The sequence below is a fragment of the Rhinopithecus bieti genome, unplaced genomic scaffold, assembly GCF_001698545.2.
Source record: "Rhinopithecus bieti isolate Rb0 unplaced genomic scaffold, ASM169854v2 scaffold_23236, whole genome shotgun sequence".
Classification (NCBI taxonomy): Eukaryota; Metazoa; Chordata; class Mammalia; order Primates; family Cercopithecidae; genus Rhinopithecus; species Rhinopithecus bieti.
In genome coordinates, this window is record NW_016811820.1 from 4289362 (window position 1) to 4313352 (window position 23991).

At 42.0% G+C, this 23991-nt stretch overlaps 1 protein-coding gene across 13 annotated transcripts in view; it reads right to left on the bottom strand.

The window, feature by feature from the left end:
* Window positions 1-16263: 16263 nt before the first annotated feature.
* CALN1 (calneuron 1) overlaps window positions 16264-23991 on the bottom strand; it is a 685843-nt gene continuing 678115 nt past the window's right edge. For 12 of the 13 annotated variants that reach the window (XM_017895194.1, XM_017895192.1, XM_017895188.1 and 9 more), the window contains one exon: window positions 18672-23527. In XM_017895194.1, the coding sequence (XP_017750683.1) occupies window positions 23400-23527 (128 nt within the window). In that variant the 3' untranslated portion in view covers window positions 18672-23399. Of the gene's footprint in view, window positions 17350-18671; window positions 23528-23991 lie in introns of those variants that run through there. The other variant, XR_001889765.1, reaches the window with a different exon arrangement.

A 23991-nucleotide genomic window follows, 5' to 3' on the forward strand; every position in this document is an offset into this window, starting at 1 on the left:
CAGTATTGGGGTGGGAGTTACCCGATTTTCCAGGTGTTGTGTGTCTCAGTTCCCCTGGCTAGGAAAAGGGATTCCCTTCCCCCTTGTGCTTCCCTCGCCCTGCTTCAGCTCTTGCTGGTCGGGCTGCAGCAGCTGACCAGCACCGATTGTCCGGCACTCCCTACTGAGATGACCCCAGTACCTCAGTTGAAAATGCAGAAATCACTGGTCTTCTGTGTCGCTCGCGCTGGGAGTTGGAGACTGGAGCTGTTCCTAATCGGCCATCTTCTTTTTTTTTTGTATTTTTTAGTAGAGACTGGATTTCACCATGTTGGCCAGGCTGGCTTTGAACTCCTGACCTCGAGTGATCTGCCCACCTTGGCCTCCCAAAGTGCTAGCATTATAGGTGTGAGCCACTGCGCCTGGTCTCATTTATAATTGTTAAATTTGCGTTTTCTCTCTCTTTCCTTGGTAATTCTAGCTAAAATTTGCCAGTTGTATTTATTTATTTTAAATGACTTTTACTTTTATTAAACTTTTGTTCTTCTAGTCTCTATTTCATTTATTGTTGCTTTAATCTTTATTTCCTTCCTTCTGCTGACTTCGGGCTTACTATGTTCTTATTTTTCTAGTTTCTTGAGATGTAAATTTAAGTTGTGTATTTTAGGGCTTTCTTTTTTTTTCACATAGGTGTTTATCACTATAAATTTCCCTCTTAGAACTTCTTTTGCTACATACCATAAGTTGGCATGTTGTGTTTCCATTTTTGTTTGTCTAAAAGTGTTCTTTGATTTACCCTTTGCTTTCTTCTTTAACCTACTTGTCCTGGAATATGTTGTTTACACATATTTGTGAAAATTCAAACTTTTCTCTTGATACTGACTTTTAGTTTTATATCAAAAAAGATAATTGATATAATTTCACTCCTCTTAAATTTGTTAAGATTTGTTTTGTGCTTGACATATGATCTATACCAGAGATGGTCTGTGTACACATAAGAAAAATATGTAGTCTGCTGTTATTGTATGAAATGTTCTGTACATGTCTGTTTGGTCCACTTGGTATGTAGTGTATTCCAATCTGTTGTTTTCCTACAGAATTTTCAGTCTGGATAGTCTATTCATTGTTTACAGTTGGGTGTTGAGGATCCCTACTATTATTGTATTGTTGTCTATTTCTCTCTTCAGTTCTATTAATATTTGCTTTATATATTTATGTGTTCCAGTGTTGAGTACATATATATTTAAAGTTAGCATAACCTCTTGATGGATTAATCCTTTTAGTATTACACACTGAGCTTCATTAGCTGTTATAACACTTTTTGATTTAAAGTCTATTTTGTCTGATATAAGACAGCCAAACCTGCTCTCTTTTTGTTATGATTTGTGTAGAATAACCTTTTCTATCCACTCACTTTCTGTCTATGTGTGTCCTTAAAGGTGAAGCAAGTCTCTTGCAGGTAGTTATAGTTGGATATGGTGTTTTAACCAGTCAATCACTCTGTATTTCTGTGAATTAAATCCATTCACATTTAAAGTGATTATTGATAGGTAACAATTTACTATTGCCTTTTGTTAATTGTTTTTCTATTGATTTGGTGTTCCTTCATTAGTTATGCCCCTCTTGCTGTTTTTCTTTGTGATTTGATAATTTTTTCTAGGGTTATGCTTTTATTCCTCTGATTTTTTTGTGTGTGTATCTAAGTAGAGGCTTTTTCTTTGTAGTTACTATTAAGCATATATAAAACATTTTATAGTCATAACAGTATATTTTAAGCTGATAACAACTTAATTTGATTACACACAAGAACATATTTATTTATTTCTGCCAACATTTTAAGTTATTGGTGTCACAATTTACATCATTTTATATTGTATATCCTTTGGCAAATTGTTGTAGCTATAGTTACTTTTAGCTTTTATTCTAGAGTTTAAAGTGATTTACACACCACCATTAAAGTATTAGAATATTCTGAATTAACTATATACTTACCTTTACCAGTGGGTTTTATATTTTCTTATGTTTTCATGTTACTAGTTAGCTTTTTTAAGTTTCAAGTTGAAGAATTCCCTTTAAAATTATTTTGTAAGGCAGATAGAGTGGCAGTTAACTTCCCCACCTTCAGTTTGTCTGGGAAAGTATCTCTGGGTATAGCATTCTTGGTTGACAGGTTTTGTTTTTCCTTTCAGCACTTTAAAATGTTATCCCACTCTCTCCAAGCCTGCAATATTTCTGCTGAGAAATTGACTAATAGCCTTATGGAGGTTCTCCTTCTATGTGATCATTTGCTTTTCTCTTGCTGGCTACATTCAAAATTCTGTCTTTGACTTTTGGTAATTTAATTATAATGTGCCTCAGTAAATATTCTTTGTGTTGATATAGTTTGGCAGCTTTGAACTTCATGAGCCTGAATGTCTATATCCCTCTCAAGATTTGGGAAGTGTTCAGTCACTATTTCTTTAAATAAGTTTTCTACCCCTACCCTCTTCTTCTTAGGTTTCTGCATATATATATATATATAAATATATATATATATATATATATACCATACATATAATACACCACACACACACTGCAGCGTTTTTTATATATAAGCCTATATATATATAATATATATGTTTGCTTGATGGTGTCTCTTAAATCTCATAGGTTTTCCTCATTCTTTTTTATTCTTTTTTTTCTTTTGTCATCTCTGACTGGATAATTTCAAATTATCTGGCTTTGAATTCATGGATTCTTTCTTCCACTTGGTGGAATCTGTTGTTGAAGTTCTCTATTGCATTTTTCATTTCTCCTATTGTATTCTTCTCTAGATTTTGTGTTTGGTTCTCTTTAATAATTTCTCTTTGTTGAACTTATTTTGTTTATGTACTGATTTCCTGATTTCATTAAGTTGTTTATCTGTGTTCTTTTGTAGCTCACTGAGCCCTTTAAAACAATTATTTTAAATTCTTTGTCAGACAGTTTTGAGATATTCATTTCTATAGGGTCAGTTAATGGAATATTATTGAGTTTCTTTGGTGATGTTTTCGTTCACTGATTTTTCATGTTTCTTGAAGTCTTGCATTGCTATATTCACATGTGAAGAAGCAGTAACCTCATCCAGTCTTTAATAACTGGCTTTAGAAGAGAAAAACCTTCACCAGTCAGCCCAGCTTGTAATTTTGGGGTCTCTCAGACATTTTCATTGATATACTCTAGTCCTCTTGCTGTCTCTTGAGGAGAAGGTCTTAGGATTGTATGCCTTCTTTCAATTATGCAAAGGCAGGCTGGGTGCTGAGAGTGTCCTGTTTATTTTTCCCTGGGCAGTTCCCAAAAGTATCCAAGGTTAAATGCATTTTCCCAATCTAGCAGGGCTGAGACAGTTGTCTATCTGTGCTTGTGCATGACCTGCAGATGCTTGAGTGTGCTATCAGTGGGAATGCACTCAGGGTATCAGCTGTGGGAAAAGAAGGGTACATGAAATACTGGGTGAGTGCATGAGTTAGTTGGGGAAATCTCCAGGTGCTGCATCCTAACTATGTTCATGGGTGGGCCTCTTGCTGGAGAAAAATGTGAGGTAGTTAGCAGAAACAACAGCCTTTTGTTGAGTTCTGTGTCCCAGATGCTTTGAGCCCCTGTCTCTTATTATTGCTCTTATCTGGTCCCAGACTATTCGGCTGTGCCAATCCCCTTCATGTTCTGGATGAGACAAAAAAGAAGTGGACATCTTGGACAGCATCCCACATGGTTGGGGAAAACAGACACTCACTATGTTTTTGCTTTCCCCTGTGGGAGAAACTAGAGGCCAAGGAGTTCTCTTGGCACTGAACTGTGCTGATTTGGGGGTGTGGTGACATGAGTAAAGTGAAATTGTTCTTCTTACCCTTTTCAGTGCATCTATTTGCAGTTTTTTTGCTCCAGTGAGGTGCTGGGACCTCTCTGCTGGACTCCCAGGCTCTCACAAATGGACTCTCATCTGTGGGTGGTTGTCAAAATCAGTGTTCCTGTGGGTAAATGAGTGCTGAAAACTCCTATTCTGCCATCGTGCTTGTGTCACTCCCCCTCACCATTTTTTTTTTTTTTTTTTAAAGACATTACTTTAGAGCAGTTTTAAGTTCACAGCAAAACTGAGTGAAAGGTACAAAGATTTTCTATTTATCCCCTGCCCTCACACATGCACAGGCTTTCCTATTATCAACATTCCTAACAGAGTGACATATTTCTTACACTTGATGAACTTACATGGACACATCATTATCACCCGAAGTCCATAGCGTATATGAGGCTTCATTCTTCGTGTTGTATGCTCTATGGTTTTGGATGTTTGCCCTAAAAATCCTCTATGCCTTCCCTATTCATTGCTATCTTCCCTTTAATTCCTGGCAACTACTGATCTTTTTATGGTTTCCATAGTTTTGCCTTTTTTTAGATTGTCATATAATTGGAATAATACAGTATATAGTCTTTCCAGTTTTGCTTCTTTCATTTACTATAGTAATATGCACGTGAGGTGTCTTCATATCTTTTTATGGTTTGCTAACTCATTTTTTAAAATACTGAATAATATTGCATTGCTTGCCTGTACCACAGTTTATTTACTCACTCACCTATTCAAGGAGATCGTGGCTGCTTCCATGTCTTTCCAACTATGAATGAAGCTGCTATAAACCCCCATATGCAGGTTTCTGAGTGGACATAAGTTTACACCTCCTTTGGTTAAATTCCAAGAAACAAGATTCCTGAATCATATGGCAAGAGTATGTTTAGTTTTGTAAAAAACTGCCTAACTGCCTTCCAAAGTGATTGTACCATTTTACATTCCTACCAGCAATGAATGAAAATTTTTTTCCTTCACATTCTTTATGTTGTCAATATTCTGGATTGGAGCTGTTCTTATAGGTTAGTGGTATCTCATTATTTTAATTTGCAATTCCATGATGACATACGATGTGAACATCTTTTCATATCCTTATTTTCCATCTGTATATTTGCTTTTGGGAGGTATCTTTTAAGGTATTTGTCTCTTTTTTAATTGGGTTGTTTGTTTTCTTATTGTTGCATTTAAAAATTCTTTGTATACTTTGGATAATAGTCCTTTATTAAATGTCTTTTGCAAATATTTTCTTCTAGTCTGTGACTTCTTTCATTCTTTTGACAGTGCCTTTCACAGAGTATCAATTTTAATTTTAATGAAGTTCAGCTTATCATTTCTTTCTTTTATGGATTGTGCCTTTGATATTGTATGTAAAAAGTCACTGCTAAACCCAAGGTCATCTAGATTTTCTCATATGTTATCTCCTAGGAATTTTATAGTTTTGCCTTTCACATTTAGGCCTGTGATCCATTTGAAGTTAATTTTTGTGAATAGTGTAAAGTCTGTGACTAGATTCTTTTTTGTTGTTGTTTTTGCATGTAGGCGTCCTGTTGTTCTAGCATCACTTGCTGAAAGACTATTTTTTTCCTTCATGTTAATTGTTTTTGCTCCTTTTAAAAGAAAGGTTGACTATATTTATGTGGGTCTGTTTATGAACTCTCTATTCTGTTCTACAAATCTATTTGTCTTTTTTTTAGTTAATACCATACAATCTTGATTATTGTAGCTAGGTACTGCCAGTCCTCCAACTTTTTCTCAATTCACAATGTGGTAGCCACTATGAGTTTTTTGCTTCTTCATAATAAATTGTAAAACCAGTTTGTCAACATCACAATATAATTGGCTGTGATTTTGATCGGAATCGCATTGATGCTATAGATCAAGTTGGGAAGAACTGACATCTTGACAGTATTTAATCTTTCTGTCTATGAACATGGAATGGCTCTCCATTTATTTAGCTATTATTTGATTTCTTTCATTAGAGTTTTGTAGTTTTCCTCACATTGATCCTATACATAATTTGCTGTATGTATTCCCAAGCATATTATTTTGGGGGGTAATAATGAAAGTGGCATTGTGTTGTTAATACCAGTTTCCACTTGTTTATTGCTGGTATATAGGAAAGTGATTGATTTTTTGTATATTAATCTTGTATCCTGCACCCTTGCTATAATCATTTATTAGCTCCAAGAGTTGTTTTGTCAGTTATTTCAGATTTTCTTCTTAGACTATCATGTCATCTGTGAATAAAGACAGTTTCATTTCTTTCTTACCAACCAGTATACCTTTTATTTCCTTTTTATGCTTTATTACATTAGGTATGATTTGTAGTATGATGTTGAAAAGCAGTGGTGGGAAGGGGTATCCTTGCCTTGTTCCTGATCTTAGTGGGAAAGCCTCATGTGTCTCATCAGTAAGTATGATGTTAGATGTAGGTGTTTTGTAGGTAGTATTTATCACATTGAGGAAATTCCTTTTTATTTCTAGTTTACTGAGAGTTTTTATGATGAATAGGTATTGGATTTTGTCAAACGCTTTCTCTACATCTACTGATATAAACTTGTAATTTTCTTTTTTTTTAACATTTAGAATGTAGTTTATTTAAACACTATAAATAGAGCCTATAGTAAAAATATTTTATTTAATAATAATAAACTAGTTGTTACCAAATGGATTTTATTGCTATCTATGAAACTCGAACTAATAGTTATTGTAATGCTGCCTCCCCCAGACAAAAACCCCACATACGACATATTTGTAATAAGTCGTGTTGTGAGGCTGAGGATCTGGTGGATGTTGAGAAATTAGAAATGCTTTGACCACACTGGATCTCCTAATAGCTGGCCATGTACAGGAATAGGTCTTCATCTATAGGTGAAAGGTAATTCAATCTCCTGGTTTGATTTATTTTGTTTTATCATTATTGTTTTATAATTTAAACTTTTATTTTAGGTTCAGGAGGTACATGTGCCAGTTTGTTACATGGGTATATTTCATGAAGCTAATGTTTGGGGTATGAACGAGTCTATCACCCAGGTAGTGAGCATAGTACCCAATAGGTAGATTTTCAGCCCTGTCCCCTCCAGTAGTCCCCAGTGTCTATTGTTCCCATATTTATGTCCGTGTGTACCCAATGTTCGGCTCCTACTTTTAATTGAGAATATGTGGTATTTGGTTTTCTGTTCCTGCATTAATTCACTTAGGATGATGGCCTCCAGCTGCATCCATGTGGCTACAAAGGACATAATTTCATTCTTTAATGCAGCATAGTATTCCATGATGTATATATATCACATTTTCTTTATCCAGTTCACCACTGACAGGCACCTAGGTTGATTCCGTGTCTTTGCTATTGTGAATAGTGCTGTAATGAACAAACGGGTGCAGATGTCTTTCTGGTAGAATGATTTATTTTCCTTTAGGTATACACCCAGTAATGGGATTGCTGGGTTGAATGGTAGTTCATTTTAAGTTATTTGAGAAATATCCAAAGTGCTTTCCACAGTGGCTGAAGTAATTTACTTTCCCACCAATAGTGTATAAGAATTAGCTTTTCTCTGCAACCTTGCCAACATCTGTTTTATTTTAACTTTTTCTTCTTTAGAAAGTGATGTGATGGATTACATTAGCTGATTTTTCAAATACTGAGCCAGCTTTATGTAACTTGGATAAATTCCACTTGATTGTGATGTATAATTCTTTTTACACATTGGTGGATTACACTGGCTAATTATTTTGAGAATTTCTGCATCTATCTTCATGAAAGTTATGAGTTGGTCTTTTTGATTGTAATCTCTTTGCTTTGTTTTGATATTAGGGTGATGCTGGTCTTATAGAATGAGTTAGGAAGTATTCCCTCTGCTTCTGCCTTCTGAAAGAGATGGCAGAGAATTGTTAGAATTTTTACCTTAAATATTGGTAGAACTAACCTGTAAACAAACCCATCTAAGTCTGGTCCATTTCCTCTATGCTGTTATTTTCACAAATTACACCTTTATATTTTATGTGCCCATTTAACATAGATTCATAATTCTCACTTTATGAGTTGTGTTTTTGATCAGACAGAAAAAAGAGTTACAAACAAAACATGCATTTATATTGACTTTAGTTTTACTCGATATAAAATTCTTGGTTCACAGTGTTTTATTTCCTTTCAGCATGTTGAGTATGTCATCCTAACAGCTTTTGACCTTCTTGGTACTGATAAGAAATTAGCTGTTAGGCCCTAGGCTGTGTTCCTCAGATGAGGTCAAGGAAAGAATAGCGGATATCTCTAGGATAGAGGACTTCTGATTTCCCAAAAACTACAGACATGGGCAGTAAAGGAAAGAAAAGGGCACTTACTATATCAGAAAGGAAAGATGTAGGCTGTTCTATTTTAAGCTGGCTGTAAACTCCCCATTGGTTGTAGCTTGGCAGAATTACTATGGTTCAGAAGGTAGCATTTAAGTTAATCATCCGTTGAATTTCTTTCCGGTTCTGTGGTTATCAGAAATTTTCTTCTAAACTTTTATCTTTGGTTTCCAGTGTTGAATTTTGTCCCTCTATTTGTACATCTTCAAGATTATTTTAATGGAAACATAGGAAAGAAAAATAATATATAATAATAATATAATGAAGCATTATATTTTAACTTCATTTATTTATTTTACAGACAGGGTTTTGCTCTGTCACTCAGGCTGGAGTGCAGTGGTACAATCATAGCTCATTGCAAGCCCTAACACCTGGGCTCAAGCAAACCTCCTGCCCGGTCTCCCAAATAACTGGAACTACAGGTGCACACCACCATGCCCAGCTAATTATAAAGAATTTGTTTTGCAGAGACAGAGCCTCGCTATATTGCACAGGCTGGTCTTGAATCCCTAGCCTCAAACAATCCTCTCACCTTGGCTTTCCGTATTACAGGTATGAGCCACCATGCCCAACCTGCTTATACCTTCTTGAATGGCCTTTACACCACAAATAAATGATAAAGTAAGGAAAAGCATAGAGAAAATTACCACTGATGGAAAAATAGAAGATGGTTCCTGAGAATAGCTGTCCCTCTTTGCTTCATGGAGTGGCAGGCAAGAATGGGCTTGACAGGAAGAGCCAGGTTCTAATCCCTGTGGGTATATAAATCTCTGTGGTTCTGCTAAAATATATTTGGAAACTAATCAAGTTGTGTTGTGAGGCTCTCTCATATGTCTCATCAGTTTTTACACTAAAGGTTTCCCTTCTGACAAGTGAGTATAAACTGATTCTCAGGTCTTTCAATATGGTGACAGGTGTTAATATGTAGTTACACTTGGAAAATAGCTCAATGCTGAGACACTCTCATAAAAATTCTGAAGCCTCCAAGCTTGCTGAGAGAAGGCTGGGGCAGTGGTTTTTCCAAAGTGATTCAACTGAAGACATTTTGCTTTTATTTTATTTTTTTTTTAATTTCCTCCAGTAAAGGAGTTCAAAGCATATTTTATTCTGAAAGCCAAGCAAAGAAAATTCCCTCCATTGACATGGATATTTGATTTTATACTTCTCAGGCAAGATAAACTATTCTTTGGTAGGGGCTGATGCTAAAACTCTTGCCAACATTCTATTTGGGTTTAATAGGATAGATTACCTTAAAGTTTCCTAGAGTCAAAATAAGCAACCAGCAGAGATTGCTGAAGACAGAGCTATGAGGTCTTCTAGAGATCTTAGAGAAAACTCAGGTTAAGGAGCAAAACCACATGAGTTAAACTTGGAGAGATTCTCTTGCCTCAGCCTCCCGAGTAGCTGGGATTAGAGGTGCCCGCCACCATGCCAAGCTAATTTTTCTATTTTTAGTAGAGATGAGGTTTCACCATGTTGGCGAAGCTGGTCTTGAACTCCTGACCTAGTGATCCACCTGCCTTAGTCTCCCAAAGTGCTGGAATTAACAGGCATGAACCATTGCACCTGGCCTCACATTCAGTTTTCTAGACTGGACACTTCATCCTCAGAGGAGAATGCTAGTGGAGGGACCAGAGACTGGCACTGGAGAGACACCAACCAAGAAGAAGCCATTCCATGGGGTTATCAGTGCGTAGAGGCTTGTACAGAGGGAGGAACAAATGCACAAACCATTCCATGTGGTTTCTGTACGTCAGAGGTTTAAATACATGGAGGGTCAAGTTGGGTTCTCTTTATTCCAGAAGGCTGGGAAGAGTTGAGGCTGAAGGAGACACATACTGAGCCCTTCTCTGGGACGGTGCACTCATGCCTGGTCTGACACTGCCTTCTGGGATGCAGGACTTTCTGCCCAAGACACCTGGAGAATAGCAGGACTCTGCCAGCTGCCCCATCAAGGTTCACATATGCACAGGAGGCTCACCATCTCCATCCCTCCACCTCTTGGGGAATCTTGCTGCTTTTCCTTTGCTTTTTGAGGGTGCTGTTTGTGTTTTCTTTTCTTTCTTTCTTTTTTTTTTCTCTTTTTTCAGATGGGGCCTAGGTCTGCCACCCAAGCTGGAGGGCAGTGGTGTGATCGAAGCTCATTGCAGGGTCAAACTCCTGGGCTCAAGCAATTCTCCTGACTCAGCCTCTCAGGTAGCTGGGACTATAAGGGTGTGCCAATGCAACTTTATTTTTATTTTATTTTTTTGAGATGGAGTCTTGCTCTGTCACCCAGGCTGGAGTGCAGTGGTGCAATCTCGGCTCACTGTAACCTCTACCTCCCAGGTTCAAGACATTTTTCTGCCTCAACTTCCTGAGTAGCTGGGACTACAGGCGTGAGCCACCATGCCTATTTTTTATTTTTTGAAGACAGGGTCTCACTATGTTGACCAGGCTGGTCTCGAACTCCTGACCTCAAGCAATCGTCCCACCTTGGCCTCCTAAAGTGTTGGGATTACAGGTGTCAGCCACCATGCCAGGCTATGCCTCCTTTCTTTTCTTTTCTTTTCTTTTTTTTTTTTTGAGATGGAGTCTCACTCTGTTGCCCAGGCTGGAGTGCAGTGGCACGATCTCGGCTCACTGCAAACTCCGCTTCCCAGGTTCATGCCATTCTCCATTCAAATTCAGTAGGTTTGAGGTGAGCTCTAGGCATCTTTACATGTATAAGGCACTTGGTGATTCTTATACTAATTGCAATTATGTATTGATCTCAATGTCCATCACTCTGAAAAAGTGTTACTAAGACAATGGTCCTTAAACTTGAGGAACATCAGAATTACCAGGGACTTGTGGCTTTGGGCATCTCCAGAGTTTCTGATTGCATAGGCTGTGATGTGGCCTGAGAAGATTAATTTCTAACAAGTTCCAGGTTCTCCTTCCCTGGAAAGCACATGAATCAGAAAGAGTAGGAGGAACTCACTGCCCTAGTTCTTAACTCTGTGCAGTTAGAATCTCCAGGTGAGCTTCTAAAATCTGTGAGGTCCAGGCTGCATCCCAGAAAAATGAAGTCACCCAGAACAACGGAATATCTGGGGGTGAGGCCAAGATAATTTAGTATTTTATTTTATTTTACTTTACATTTTATTTTATTGAAAGAGTCTCATTTCATTACCCAGGCTGGAGTGCAGTGCTGTGATCATAGCTCAGTACAGCCTGGAACTCCTGGGCTCAGAGATCCTCCTGCCTCAGCCTACAGATTAGCTGTGACTACAGGTGCATGCCTGTACATTTTTTTTTTTTGTTTTTTTGAGACAGAGTCTTGTTCTGTTGCCAGACTAGACTGCAGTGGTGTGATCTCATCTCACTACAACCTCCGCCTCCCGGGTTCAAGCGATTCTCCTGCCTCAGCCTCCTGAGTAGCTGGGACTACAGGTGCATGCCACCACGCCGGCTAATTTTTTTATTTTTAGGAGAGACAAGGTTTCACCATATTGGCCAGGATAGTCTCGATCTCTTGACCTCGTGATCTGCCCGCCTTGGCCTCCCAAAGTGCTGGGATTACAGGCGTGAGCCACCGCACCCGGCCTACTATTTTAAAAACATTTTTGGAGGAAGGAGGAGGTCTTGCTGTATTGCCCAGGCTGATCTTGAACTCCTGGGCTCAAGTGATCTTCCCGCCTCAGCGTCCCAGAGTGCTGGGATTACAGGCATGAGGCACTGCGCCTGGCCAACAGTGATATTTTTAAAAAAAATCTCCCCAGGCAACTGTATGTGTAAGCATGGTTGAGAACCACTGCCTGGAAGAGGTCTTTGAAGCTCAGCTAACTTCGAGATACCCCGAGAGCAGAGAAGAAAGATGGGGAAAGATTGAGAGGCCGAAGTCCCAAGAGCCAAAGTGGGACTATGAACCCCAGAGAGTCCGAGACAGCATGTCATCTTAATGCGGCTCTGGAGATTCCTGGTGGTTGGTACCTGCGTCTTTCTTCTTGGTCCTAGGAAACTCAGAAATGAGAGCAGGGTTCTTGCCTGGTGCAGGCAGCCAGGTCCGACCACAGCTGCAGGACAGATTACCAAAGACCACTGAAGCCACAGGAGCCCTCTGGCCACACACTGACCTATGCTTGGGAGCTGGAGCATTGCCCCAGGTGCAGAGCACCAGGAGCTACAGGTGTGTACTTGGGAGGCTGGAACGTAGCTGTTTCCTCTGCTCAGGGCACTGCCTGGTGATGAAACCCAGGTGTCCTGGGCCAGGTATGGTGGCTCATGCCTGTAATCCCAGCACTTTGGGAGGCCGAGGTGGGTGGATCACCTGAGGTCAGGAGTTCAGGACCAGCCTGGACAACATGGCGAAACCCCGTCTCCACGAAAAACACAAAAATATTAGCCAGGCAGTGGTGGTATGCGCCTGTAATCCCAGCTACTGGGGAGGCTGAGGGACAAGAATCACTTGAACCCAGGAGGCAGAGGTTGCAGTGAGCCGAGATCATGCCACTTGCACTTCAGCCTGGGTGACGGAGCAAGACTCTGTCTTTAAAAGGAAAGAAAGAAAGAAAGAAAGAAAGAAAGAAAGAAAGAAAGAAAGAAGGAAGGAAGGAAGGAAGGAAGGAAGGAAGGAAGGAAGGAAGGAAGGAAGAAAGAAAGAAGAAAGAAAGAAAGAAAAGGAAAAGAAACCCAGGTGTCCTGTGTCATAAAACCAGGGAGTGCAAGACAGAACTTGGCCTCAGGTCTGCAGCAGTCAAGGTACTGATCCTTTGTCACTCAAAACAAAGCCCCTTGCTACGGGCAGACCTTCCAGATTCAGCAGCGAATCCACACATTTCTAACTGCGAATGTGGCTGAACCATAAACTTTTATATGCAAGAAAAGCCTTTGAAGTTCATTTTGCTATGAAATCATGAAAAAATTTTGGCCGGGCATGGTGGCTCACATCTGTAATCCCAGCACTTTGGGAGGCCAAGGCACGTGGATCACCTGAGGTCGGGAGTTCGAGACCAGTCTGACCAACATGGAGAAACCCCATCTCTACTAAAAATACAAAATTAGCCAGGCATGGTGGCACATGCCTGTAATCCCAGCTGCTCGGGAGGCTGAGGGAGGAGAATCGCTTGAACCTGGGAGGCGGAGGTTGCAGTGAGCCGAGATTGCGCCATTGTATTCGAGCCTGGGCAACATGACTGAAACTGCGTCTCAAAAAACAAAAAAGAAAATTTCAATGGGATTGAAAGGTAGGTTCACATCTTAAGGGAAAATTTTGTTTTACTTTGGACATTATCCAGTTTGGGCCCACATTGGACAATGAGTCTTTGGGGTTCATTGTCCTCAGCTCAGTGTGTCAGGACTCGGAGACACTGAGTTCTGTGGTCAGTGCTCTGGTGAGCAGTTTGTTATACAGGAAACTCCTGGGGTGAGTTGCCCGGAAAAAAAGAATATTCATAACCAGGTGCTAGATTATAATAACAAAAATGAAAAACGACAGATCAGAGAGGATAACCTCTAAGTCATCATCTCGCTGGAATTTTCCAGAGGCCTCTTTAATGGGGTGAAAAGCATAAAGAAAAGTGTGCTTTATGCCTGAAACATTCTATTTTTAGGATTTGTAAAACAATAACAGATGCTTAGTGAATTCACCTCATAAGCTACCCCTGAGAAGGTATATAAAATGGAATATTTAAAACAGGGTGCCCGAGAGGATCCTGGAAGATCCAAAACCCAACTGGAAACTCAGTTTTTTTGGCTAAAACAAGACATCTGGAAAAATGTGAGATAACATTTTTGAGAAGAGAAAAAAATATGAGATGCTTCATGGTTCTTGGAAACAGGAGGCCGAGTTCTGGTCCAAATTTGGGCAGTGAATCTGTAGTCCCAGCTAGCCGGGAGACTGAGGTGGGAAGATCACTGGAGCCCAGGAGTTTGACACCAGTCTGGGCAATAGAGTGAGACCGTGTCTCTGCCAAAAATTAAAAATAAATATAAGCTGAGTGCTATGGGATGAGCCTGCAGTCCCAGCTATTCAGAAGGCCAAGGCAGGAGGATCACTTGAGCCCAGGAGTTCAAGACCAACTTGGCAAAATACTGAGACCCCATCTCTAAAAAAATTTTTTTAAATTAGCCATTCATAATGGTGCCCACCTGTAGTTTCAGCTACTCAGGAAGCCGAGGTGGGAGGATCTCTTGAACCCAGGTGTTTGAGGCTGCAGCGAGCTATGATTACTCCACTGTACTCCAGCCTGGGTGACCCTGTCTCTAAAAAAAGAAAAGAAAAAGAAAGAAAAATTAAAAGAAAAAAAAGAAAATAAATTTTGGGCATGATCTCAGTTAGTGCCCTTAATCAAGTCACTTAACTTTTTCATACCCTGCGTTTCCTTATTTAAGGAAATAGGTGTCATTTTCTATTTCTAAGAAGCTCAAGTAACATTAAAACTTCTAAAAGCTAAAGTAAAAGCTATACAATGCCTTAAAGTAATGTTAAGAAGAATTTGGCAAACGGAATCCCAAAAGGATGACACCATTAGCTTGGGTGTCTGCAAAGTTTTTAAAATGATAATATCTGCTTCCTAGTCAGAAGATGCTTCATAATTCTCACCATATGTTCGACAGTCCACTTACTTGCCCTAACGCCGGTCATCTCTCTTTAGCATCCCAGCAGACAGCGAGATCCCGCGGTAGCTTTCTCACCTGTGGCTTCTTGGTGATGCCAGGCTGTCATTGAACAGACTGGTTGCCCCTTGGGGTCCCAGGAATGAGTCTCCTGACCCATTTGCAAATCAAACCTCACATAATGAATGGAATCTCTCGTCAAAAGAAAAAAAAACTTTTATTTTTTCTATTGCATAAATAATGGTAAATTAGACTCTTTTTATACAGATTATATATTTACAGACAAGTTCGGTTAAAGAAAACACCTGGTAAATATGGCAGTTTTCCTTTATACACTAAGATAACATATTAATAATATATACTTCATTTGATTGGTAAGTTGCATGCTAAGTTAATTTATATTAATATGTACATTTTATATAAAGATTCTTTTTTGACTAGTCTGCTGACTTTCTCATCACTTAATAGCAGAAATCATCAACTAATACTGAATGAGAGAAAATGGGATGCTAATGAGGTAAATGGGAAGATGGTGATGGATGAGCTCCATCTTAGTGGCTTATTCTGGATATGAGAGCTGCCAAGCTCCAATTGTCCTGGCCGTGGTCAATCCCCAGCTGTGCTTCTATTTACACCCAACATATTGGGGGCAATATACAAAATACAGTTATTTACTACTGTGCTTTGAGAGACAGCTCATGTCCCAAGTCTAATGACCGCTACAATCACAGCAACCCTCCTCCCCACCCAACAGATGACAGTTCACCAACCCAATGCCTGGACAGACTTTCTGAGTCTAATTTTCCTCCAAAGTCATTGTTTTTGGTTAGTCCTTGGAGAAATAGCTTCTTCAGGGATTCAGAACTGGGGAAGAAAATCAGACTCCACTAAGAAGCCACTCGAGGACCCCTGAAAGCTGATTTTGAGCTAAGAAAGAGAAAATATGCTTTAATTTTCCTTGGAGAGAGTTGAGAGGCACTGGCTTGTGCAGCTCTCCACCAGGAGCTGAGAGGGTCCTTTCTTGGCCAATCTAGGTCTTTGCCAGGGAGAACAACAAGGTTTGTTAGAAAAACAATTACTGGGATGTCAGTCTACTTTAGGAAGAGGGAAAAAGAATGAGAATCTAGGGTTTTATGTTGCCTGGGGCAGAAGGGTTAGAGACTTGTGGATCCTGCAGTTGCTCTCTTCCTGCCCTCTCTCCCTGCTCATGGGTGGGCCACATCAAAAGCAGGCACCACTCAGCACTCAGCATCCCTCATTAGCCATTTAAAGAGCTATCACAGGTGGCCTGTCCCCCCGGGACTCTTAATCTAATTCCTCACAATCACCAGAGATCACGACCACCTTCTTTCTGCGGTATTAGGAATAATTACAAGCCACTATCAACATATGCTGGAAGTGCTGTTATAGTGGCCAGAAGAAAAAAAAAAAAAAAAAAAAAAAAAAAAAAAGAAAAAAAAAAAATGTAGAAATTTTTTAATTGAGTGAAAAAAAAAAAAAAAAAAAAAAAAAAAAAAAAAAAAACAAAGAAAGAAAGAAAGAAAGAAATAACTGGAAATTGTGCTCTTTATTCAGTAGCTTTCAGTAAGGCTTTCTCAGGTGGAGAAATACGCATCTCTTCTTGGAATCTGTCATTGTTTCCTCCAACTTCCTCCTGAATTCTGATTCACGTGACCTTTGGGGAGGTGACTGACTCCCTTTATTTTCACACTTGCCAAGACAAAGACAGAAAGCTCATCTTTGATGCTCCCTCGAGTCAGCAAGTCCTTAGGGAATAAACAAAACCTCTTGCCTGCAAGATATGACACACTTGACATACACCAATTTGCATTGTTTCATTTACAGACAGCGGACACCAAAAGAGAGACTTTATCACAACTGCCTCTTGGGACTTGCGTTCAAAAAGGAGCTGCCAGTTCCTAGTGCAATTCATGGGGGAAATCCAGACCCTCTCAGTAGGGAGTATTCGTTCTATCTTGTTTCAGACAAAACAGATGGGAGGGCTTGTCTGGTTGATTTTTCCTCTGGCTTTAGAGAAACCTGAAGTCAGGAAGGAATGTCACTCAACATAACCTAGATAGTGGGTGGAAGAGTCCTAACTCCTGGGCTTTCTCCAGCTGGTAGTACCAACCACATTTTGAGTTCTTTCCTCTGCTCTCCTGGCCTCAGTTTAACAGGTCTGAGCACCCTGGGAGAGGCATTCTGGGCTTGACAGATGTCAGCATCCTTCCAGGAATGGCAAGCTACCAGCCTGCTCTTGAAATCCACAGAGCCTGTCATGTGGATCAGACTGATGGGCAACCCCTTGACACTCAATGCTCTGCATGTTTCCAAAGTAGGCCAGCAATCCGGAGAAGAACTTCAGAGGACAGCATCTGCAGCCCTTTAAGAACTTTCTTTGTCTCTCTCAGGTTCAGGGATGGAGCAATATCACAGTTGCACCTTGCATTTCCTGGAATATTTCTTCCTAATTAGCCTGCTCTTCTATCCCACCGGAAAATTCCAGCCTCTGTATCCTTTCCACTTGGACAATAACTTCTAACAGTGTGAGAAGCACTAGTTTGAAAGCCAGCCCATCACACCTGAGGAAAAGAGATGGGTGAGTCTATGCCCGGCATGGGGGGTGTGCTCAACTGATGAACTACCCCAAGGTCAGGGTAAGGGCTGGTGACTGGGTGAGCTTTTCCACTTTCAGAGGACTGTCTTGTGGGTGGGGCTAGAAAAATCTCATTCCTTGTGATATATTTCCAGTCAACGGAATAAAATTAATTTTGCCTTGGAGACATTTTGAACAATATCATCATGTCTCTCGAGACCCTATAAAGAGTCCCAAATGAATATGAAGGAGAAACCATAGCTGTCAAAGTGACCATATGCATTACCAATGACCATAGGATACTAAGAGAAATGCTTGGCTTGTTGGCATAATTGATCTCATTCCACCAAACCAATCATACACTTTGGATATTTGTTCCCTCCAAATTTCATGTTGATCTCCAATGCTGGAGGTGGGGCCTGCTAGGAGGTATTTGGGACATAGGGATAGATTCCTCATGAATGACTCGGTGCCCTCCCCGTAGTAATGAGTGAATTCTCACTTTATTAGTTCATGCAATTGCTGGTTGTTAAGGAGACTGGCACCTCCTCTCCTCTCTCTTGCTCCTGTTCTTGCCATGTGATATGCCTGCTGTCCCTTCACCTTCCACCATTAGTCACAGCTTTCTGAGGCTTCACCAGAAGCCAAGTAGATGTTGATACCTTGCTCATACAGCCTGCAGAACCGTGCGCCAAATAAACCTGTTTTCTTTATAAATTACCCAGTGTTATAAATTATCCTTTATAGCAATGCAAAATGTACTAACACACACCTATTTATGCCAGGGCCAAAAAGGGCCAAAAAATTGAGGACAGTCCCCTGAGTGACTTAGCCAAAGCAAGTATGAAGTGAAGCTGAACAGTTGTGACACTCAAATTATCGTGGAGACAGGGTCGGTAAGAGGCAGCCCTCATTCTCCTCTATGTTACCATCACTTTAAATAATTTAAATGGAAAAGTCTTAGCTGGTGAATATTGCTTCTTTTTTTAAATTATTTTTTGAGATGAAGTTTTGCTCTGTTGCTGAGGTTGGGGTGCAGTGGCACGATCACGGCTCACTGCAGCCTCTGCCTCCAGGGTTCAAGTGATTCTTCTGCCTCAGCCCTCCAGAGTAGCTGGGATTACAGGTGCCCAACACTATGCTCGGCTAATTTTTTTTTTTTTTTTTTTTAGTAGAGATGGGGTTTCACCATGTTGGTCAGGCTGGTCTTGAACTCCTGATCTCAAGTGATCCACCTGCCTAGGCCTCCCAAAATGCTGGGATTATAGGTGTGAACCACCGCACCTGGTCCTTAATGCTTCTTTTCTGTTTCAGACAGATTCTCCCCTTCTAGGGCAGTTGAGCAATCAGGTGTGGAGGGAAGATGGCTATGGTAAGGCCTTTAGGTTACAGACTCTTAGCTCCATGGGGATCACCGAAGAGGCCAATGAGAATGTTCTGATTTGAGGTCTTTTAAGACATGTTCTTCAGGTCGCAGCTCTGCAGACCTCCTGGTTATACAACCAGCATGTGCGATGTGCTGAAGTCTAAAAGTTTAATCTCAGTTCATCTGTATCATCACGGTGATATAGGAAAAGGGGCCCTTCCTAGCAGGGGAATTCCAGACCCTCCCTGTATCTTGGTGAAACGGTGAAAACGTAACGACTAGGGCCTTTGGACAAATAGTGTGGCAAAATGACCCAATAGGGTTTGAGACCTGCAGTTAGGAGGAGCAGAGCTTAGCGGCTTCTGCAAGGAAGGAGAGCAAGGACACAGTAAACATGGATCCCAGGACATGCGACCACACATGGCCAGGTCAGCCCAAACCAGGGAGCTGTCCTGGGTGGTTGCACCCTTCATTTTCTGTCCATGCCCTCACAGGGCCTCAGGGAAACTGCTAGATTTAGGTGAAGAGCAATGTGCAAAACTGTCTTTGATTTATGACCTGAGTCTGGACTTAAGCCTTGTAGGAGGCATTTGGAAAAAAAGGTAAATTTTTCTCTTTCAGTTCTGAAACATACCGCTTTATGATTCTATGAATGGGAAGTTGGGAGGAGCATTACTGTCAAAAGCAGCTGTTCATTTCTCACAGGCTCTTTTGGATAACTGCAAGATAGTAGACCATTTGTCAAGTGAAATTTGAGACAGGGCAGGTATCGAAAAAGGAGACTCATAAGACACATCTTGTTCTCTGCAAATAAAACACCCAGACATTTCTGAAACCACTGGGTTTGCCTAAGACCACATGTAAACCTCAGTTCACCAAAGTTCACACGTCTGGCTTGCGAGAGTGTGTCTCAACAGGCAAACCGTTACTTTTAAAGACTGGAGGCTTAAAATCTTGTTTGCCTTCCAAGATGATATTTCTGCCTGTTTACCTAGATTAAGGGGTCCTGGCTCTGGACCCTGGGAGAAGGGGCTGGGAGTAGGGATGGGGAGATACCAGGGCTTACAGGTAGCTCCTGTTCTCTTGAGTAAATAGAAGGACAAGTTCAAATGCCAGACAAAAAGGTAGAGAAACCACCCAGATTCTTTAAGGGTAATTGCCTCTCCCAGCAGGATACAGATGCAGAGAGTCAGGTTGCACTCAGGCTGAATTGGGAGTGTTCTTTAAGAAAATGTTCCCTGTTTTTGTGTGCCTTGGCAAATTCAGGGTGGAATGCAAGGGTTGCCATGGTAATATCCCTCTTTTTTTTTTTTTTTTGTCAGATCAGTCACGTGGGACCCATGCACATTCTGGAAGCCACTGCTAATAGTTCTGATGCTACATTCTGTTTGGGGGCTTTGTTGGTATCTGGAACGGCGGGGCACAGCTTCTTTGGGGATCAAGGGAGTCAGGATCCATTTCCTCTTCTCTCCCAAGGAAAGTGCCTTCTTGATCATCACTTGTATTTTCTGGGCAGGGGTGGGGGTATCTGCTCTTGCAGCAAGAATGAGCCAACCTGTGTTTGTTAATCACTCAGTCTCCCCACAGTTGGGCAGCCAAGGTCACTGGTTCCTAAGTCTATTAGCTGGAGGACAGAGCGAGGGGTGGGCTCTTCCCTCTTAATTCCTGCAGAAGTCACCTCCAGCTGGGGCTACATGGCATCCCTTGGGCATGGGCGACCAGGACCTTCTGGAACCTTCGGCCATTAGCTTCATAGTCACCATGATGGGGACACTGACTGGCATGGGACCCTGGCATAAAATTTGTGTGAACGGGGCTGGGAGTTGGCTGCCTGACAAAGAAGCCTTCCTTATACCCAAGACAAAACTGTCCAAGAAAAGCAATCAGGGTGCAAGTCACCGGGACAAATTCTGAGCTCCTGAAGTCTAAGGAATGCCGCTAGCTCAGGGCTGTCTCCACCCACTGTGTCCTTCAGTCCCTGGGTGCCACGTGGGGGTTTACCACGGTGGGAAGTTAACTCCTAAGCTGTCAGAAAGAATTCCGCATCTTCCTTCTTGCCATCTCTCTCTAGCAGTCCGCAGAGGAATGCATTCTCCTAGATTTTCCCCTGGGGAGGGTGGGCTTGCTTCCAGGTCACTGGGAGTGAGAAGAAGGGTCACTGTTAGGGAAGGAATCCTGCAGCCTTTGTACAAAACGGGATGATGGCGCCTCTCCAGAACTCCTTTTCCTCCCTACCCCTGCACAGTGGCTAATCTCTCTGCTGATGAAATCTAACCCCCACCTCCTGAAGGGTCTCTGTTCTCCAGCAGGAGGCAGAAGAACTTGCAGAAAAGCCGCCTTCGAAGACGTACTCATTTTCTGCCCTGAAGACCAGCCTCAGCTGCGGCATTTCAGGCCCCTCTCATGGGGGAGGGGCTTTGAAGAATCATCCCTGGGGTTTCTACCCAGTCTACTTAGGGTCCTGCACCCCTATCCCCAGGATGACATGGTTTGGTGGTTCAGGGGTTAGGGAAAGATAGGACAATATATCCCTTCAAGATCTGCTCTGCCCTCCCATCCAAATCCAGCTGGGAAAGGGCAAACTGCCCAGGGCAGATATTAAGGATGAGGTTGTTCGATGTGTTAGTATTCTGCATTTGGACCTGTTCTAGTTCAGAATTCCAATCCTAAGGGGACAGTGGTGAGTCAGCCAACGGGAGTGACAGAAGGGGCAGGCATGCAGTGTGCAGGCAGCAGGGCAGGTAAGGGGGAAAGGCAGGTTGCTGCCTCCTTGGTCTGGCCTTGTTGGGCTGAACTCCAGGAAGTTTTGCAGAGGGACCTGCAATCCCCCAGGCTCTTAGGAGCTTACATCTCCTCCCTCCTCCATACTATGGCTCAAACCCTAGTTTTACTTGTGCTCATCAGGAATATTCACACTCTCCCACAAAGGGAAAGTTTCTACAGCTGCCCCCAGGCTGTTGCCAGGAGCACTTGCAGAGGTGAATAAGAAAACTCTCATCGGAGACCTTGGGTGCTCCAAGTCTGAGAAGGCAGTAGGGAGAAAGCTGAGTGGGAAGACAGGGAGGGAGATCAGGAACACACAATGCACCAAAAACCCTACCCACTGCACTGAGACAAGAAAGCTTCTGGTGGCTCGATACTGGAAGAAAGGGGGGAAGCATGTAGTTTTAGGATGTAATCAAAAGAAGTAGGAGCAAGGTAATTCCATTACAAAATAAAGACCTGAGCTTGGAAAAGTACAAAGGGAACTATTACATCTAGAGATTACTGGCTAATCTGACTACACAAGCTTGAATTCATAGTAGTGGCTGACATCTAGGAAAAGTCAGGAAATTACAGACTTGGAATGGAGTTGAAAACAGATCCTTGGTTCAGTTACCTTCCCTAACGAAAGTATTCTGCAGGCAGGAGTAAATTACCTGTTCTGTTGGCTAAACTCATAAACATCTTTTCCCCCCACCTCCTGAAAATAAGTCAGTTGCAGAATGTGAAGGCCAGAAGATCTTATGTAAAATACAGTCGTTTGATCTCTCCATCTTTCCATTTTGGATTGCATTTCTCTTTTTAGCTGGGGAAGACTAACTAACAAAGCAAACTCCAAGGCAAGGGAAAGGTAAGATGCACAAGGACCTTAACTTACAAAGGTCATCTGGCATAGAGACGTGGTGGGTCTCCATGACTCCAGATGGCTGGGTGTGGGTGTCAAAACCTCACCGCCAGTCTCAGTCCCCTCCCCCTCAACCTGCCTCACCCCTGCCCCAAAGAAGCAGGGATGAGTGTGGGAGGGAGGACAAGCTTATATTAGGTGTAAGCGATTAGGGAAGAATGACGTCACACACGAAGAAGCCAAATATATATATCTGTCTATGTGACAGAGATGCCCACGATTACGCTTCTTTTTTTTTTCTCTAATGGCAGCACAGGCGGCAAAGCTGGGAGAAAGGCTCTCTGCAGATTCCAAAATGCTGGTGCGGGATGGGCTCTAGGAACAGAAAGCCAAGTGCCAACGGAAACTGAGAGCACCCCAGCTCTACCAATGGCAGTCCTCTAGAAAAGGCAGTAAGAACGGAAGCAGTGAGGGGTGCAGCTAAAGACCGCCAGGGGCTGCACCCCACTTAATGGCTTTCCCCTCATGCCTTGGGGGGTCTCCACTGGGTGGAGGAAGGAAGCCAGGGTGGGATGGAAAGCCCTCTCTTCTGTGGTAACCCAGAAGTCGGCCTCTTGGAACCAAGGGTTGACCTCAGCAGAGAGTGTCCTGTTGACCCTTGGGTTGAAAGAATGGGGAGTGGAGGTGACTGTGTGTTCATGCCTCTCTCTTGCTCTCTCACCATTATACCTGGATGGCCGCTGGAATTCCGAGATGAAGATGAAGTTTTTCTCTAGAGTTATGACTGATGGTTGAAGCAGTAATTTGGAAATCCTGGCTATTTATTGCATTAGAAAACAAAACCATTAAAGCACTGAAGACAGCCCTTTAGTGTCCCTGCCAAGGAGATGAAGCTGAAGTGCAACCCCAGTTGCACTCAACCTTGGGTTCTTTACTGAACGGTTCCATCGTCCGCATCCATCCATAGTCCACAGGTCCGTGTCTGCTGTGTGGAGGAAGAGTCTGCCCGCAGGGCATGCACATGCGCGGTGAGCTGCAACACAGTGTGGCTGGCGGGAGGCTGCTACTCCATGCCGCTCCGGAGTATCTGGTTGGCTGCAATCAGCATGACGCTGATGATGAAGGCCATAGCAAAGGCGCATATGAGGCTCTTCCGGACGCAGGTCTGTCTGTTCTGCTTCTGGGAATGCACTGGTGGTGGGAGGAGCAGGTGTGGGAGGAGGGAAGAGGGGTTGGGAGAAGACAGAAGAGAGAAATGACACAGTGAGATAGGTTGCAACTCTTCCTCAACAGGCCAGCAGTGAGTCCTATAGGATGAGACTGGTCAAATCAAGTTGACAGGCACTTATGGGACTGTTACCAAGGAGACTGCATAATATAAAACACCTTCTGGTGAAAGGTATGAAATGAGAAAACTTCTATAAAAAGAACCATGATGGATGTGATGTTAAGCTTTCTGATAGAATAGAGCTAGAATGACTTTCAGAGCCAGGAAATATGGGACATTTCAGAGTACGTTTCATAAAAGGCATCATCCAGTGATTGCTGTATCCATTTCTGCAGCTGATAGAAACAGAGCGGAAGTTCAGATGCTTCCCTACATCTCTGTGATCAGCTGGGTGCAACTTACCTTTCCTGGACGGGTTTTTGGGTTT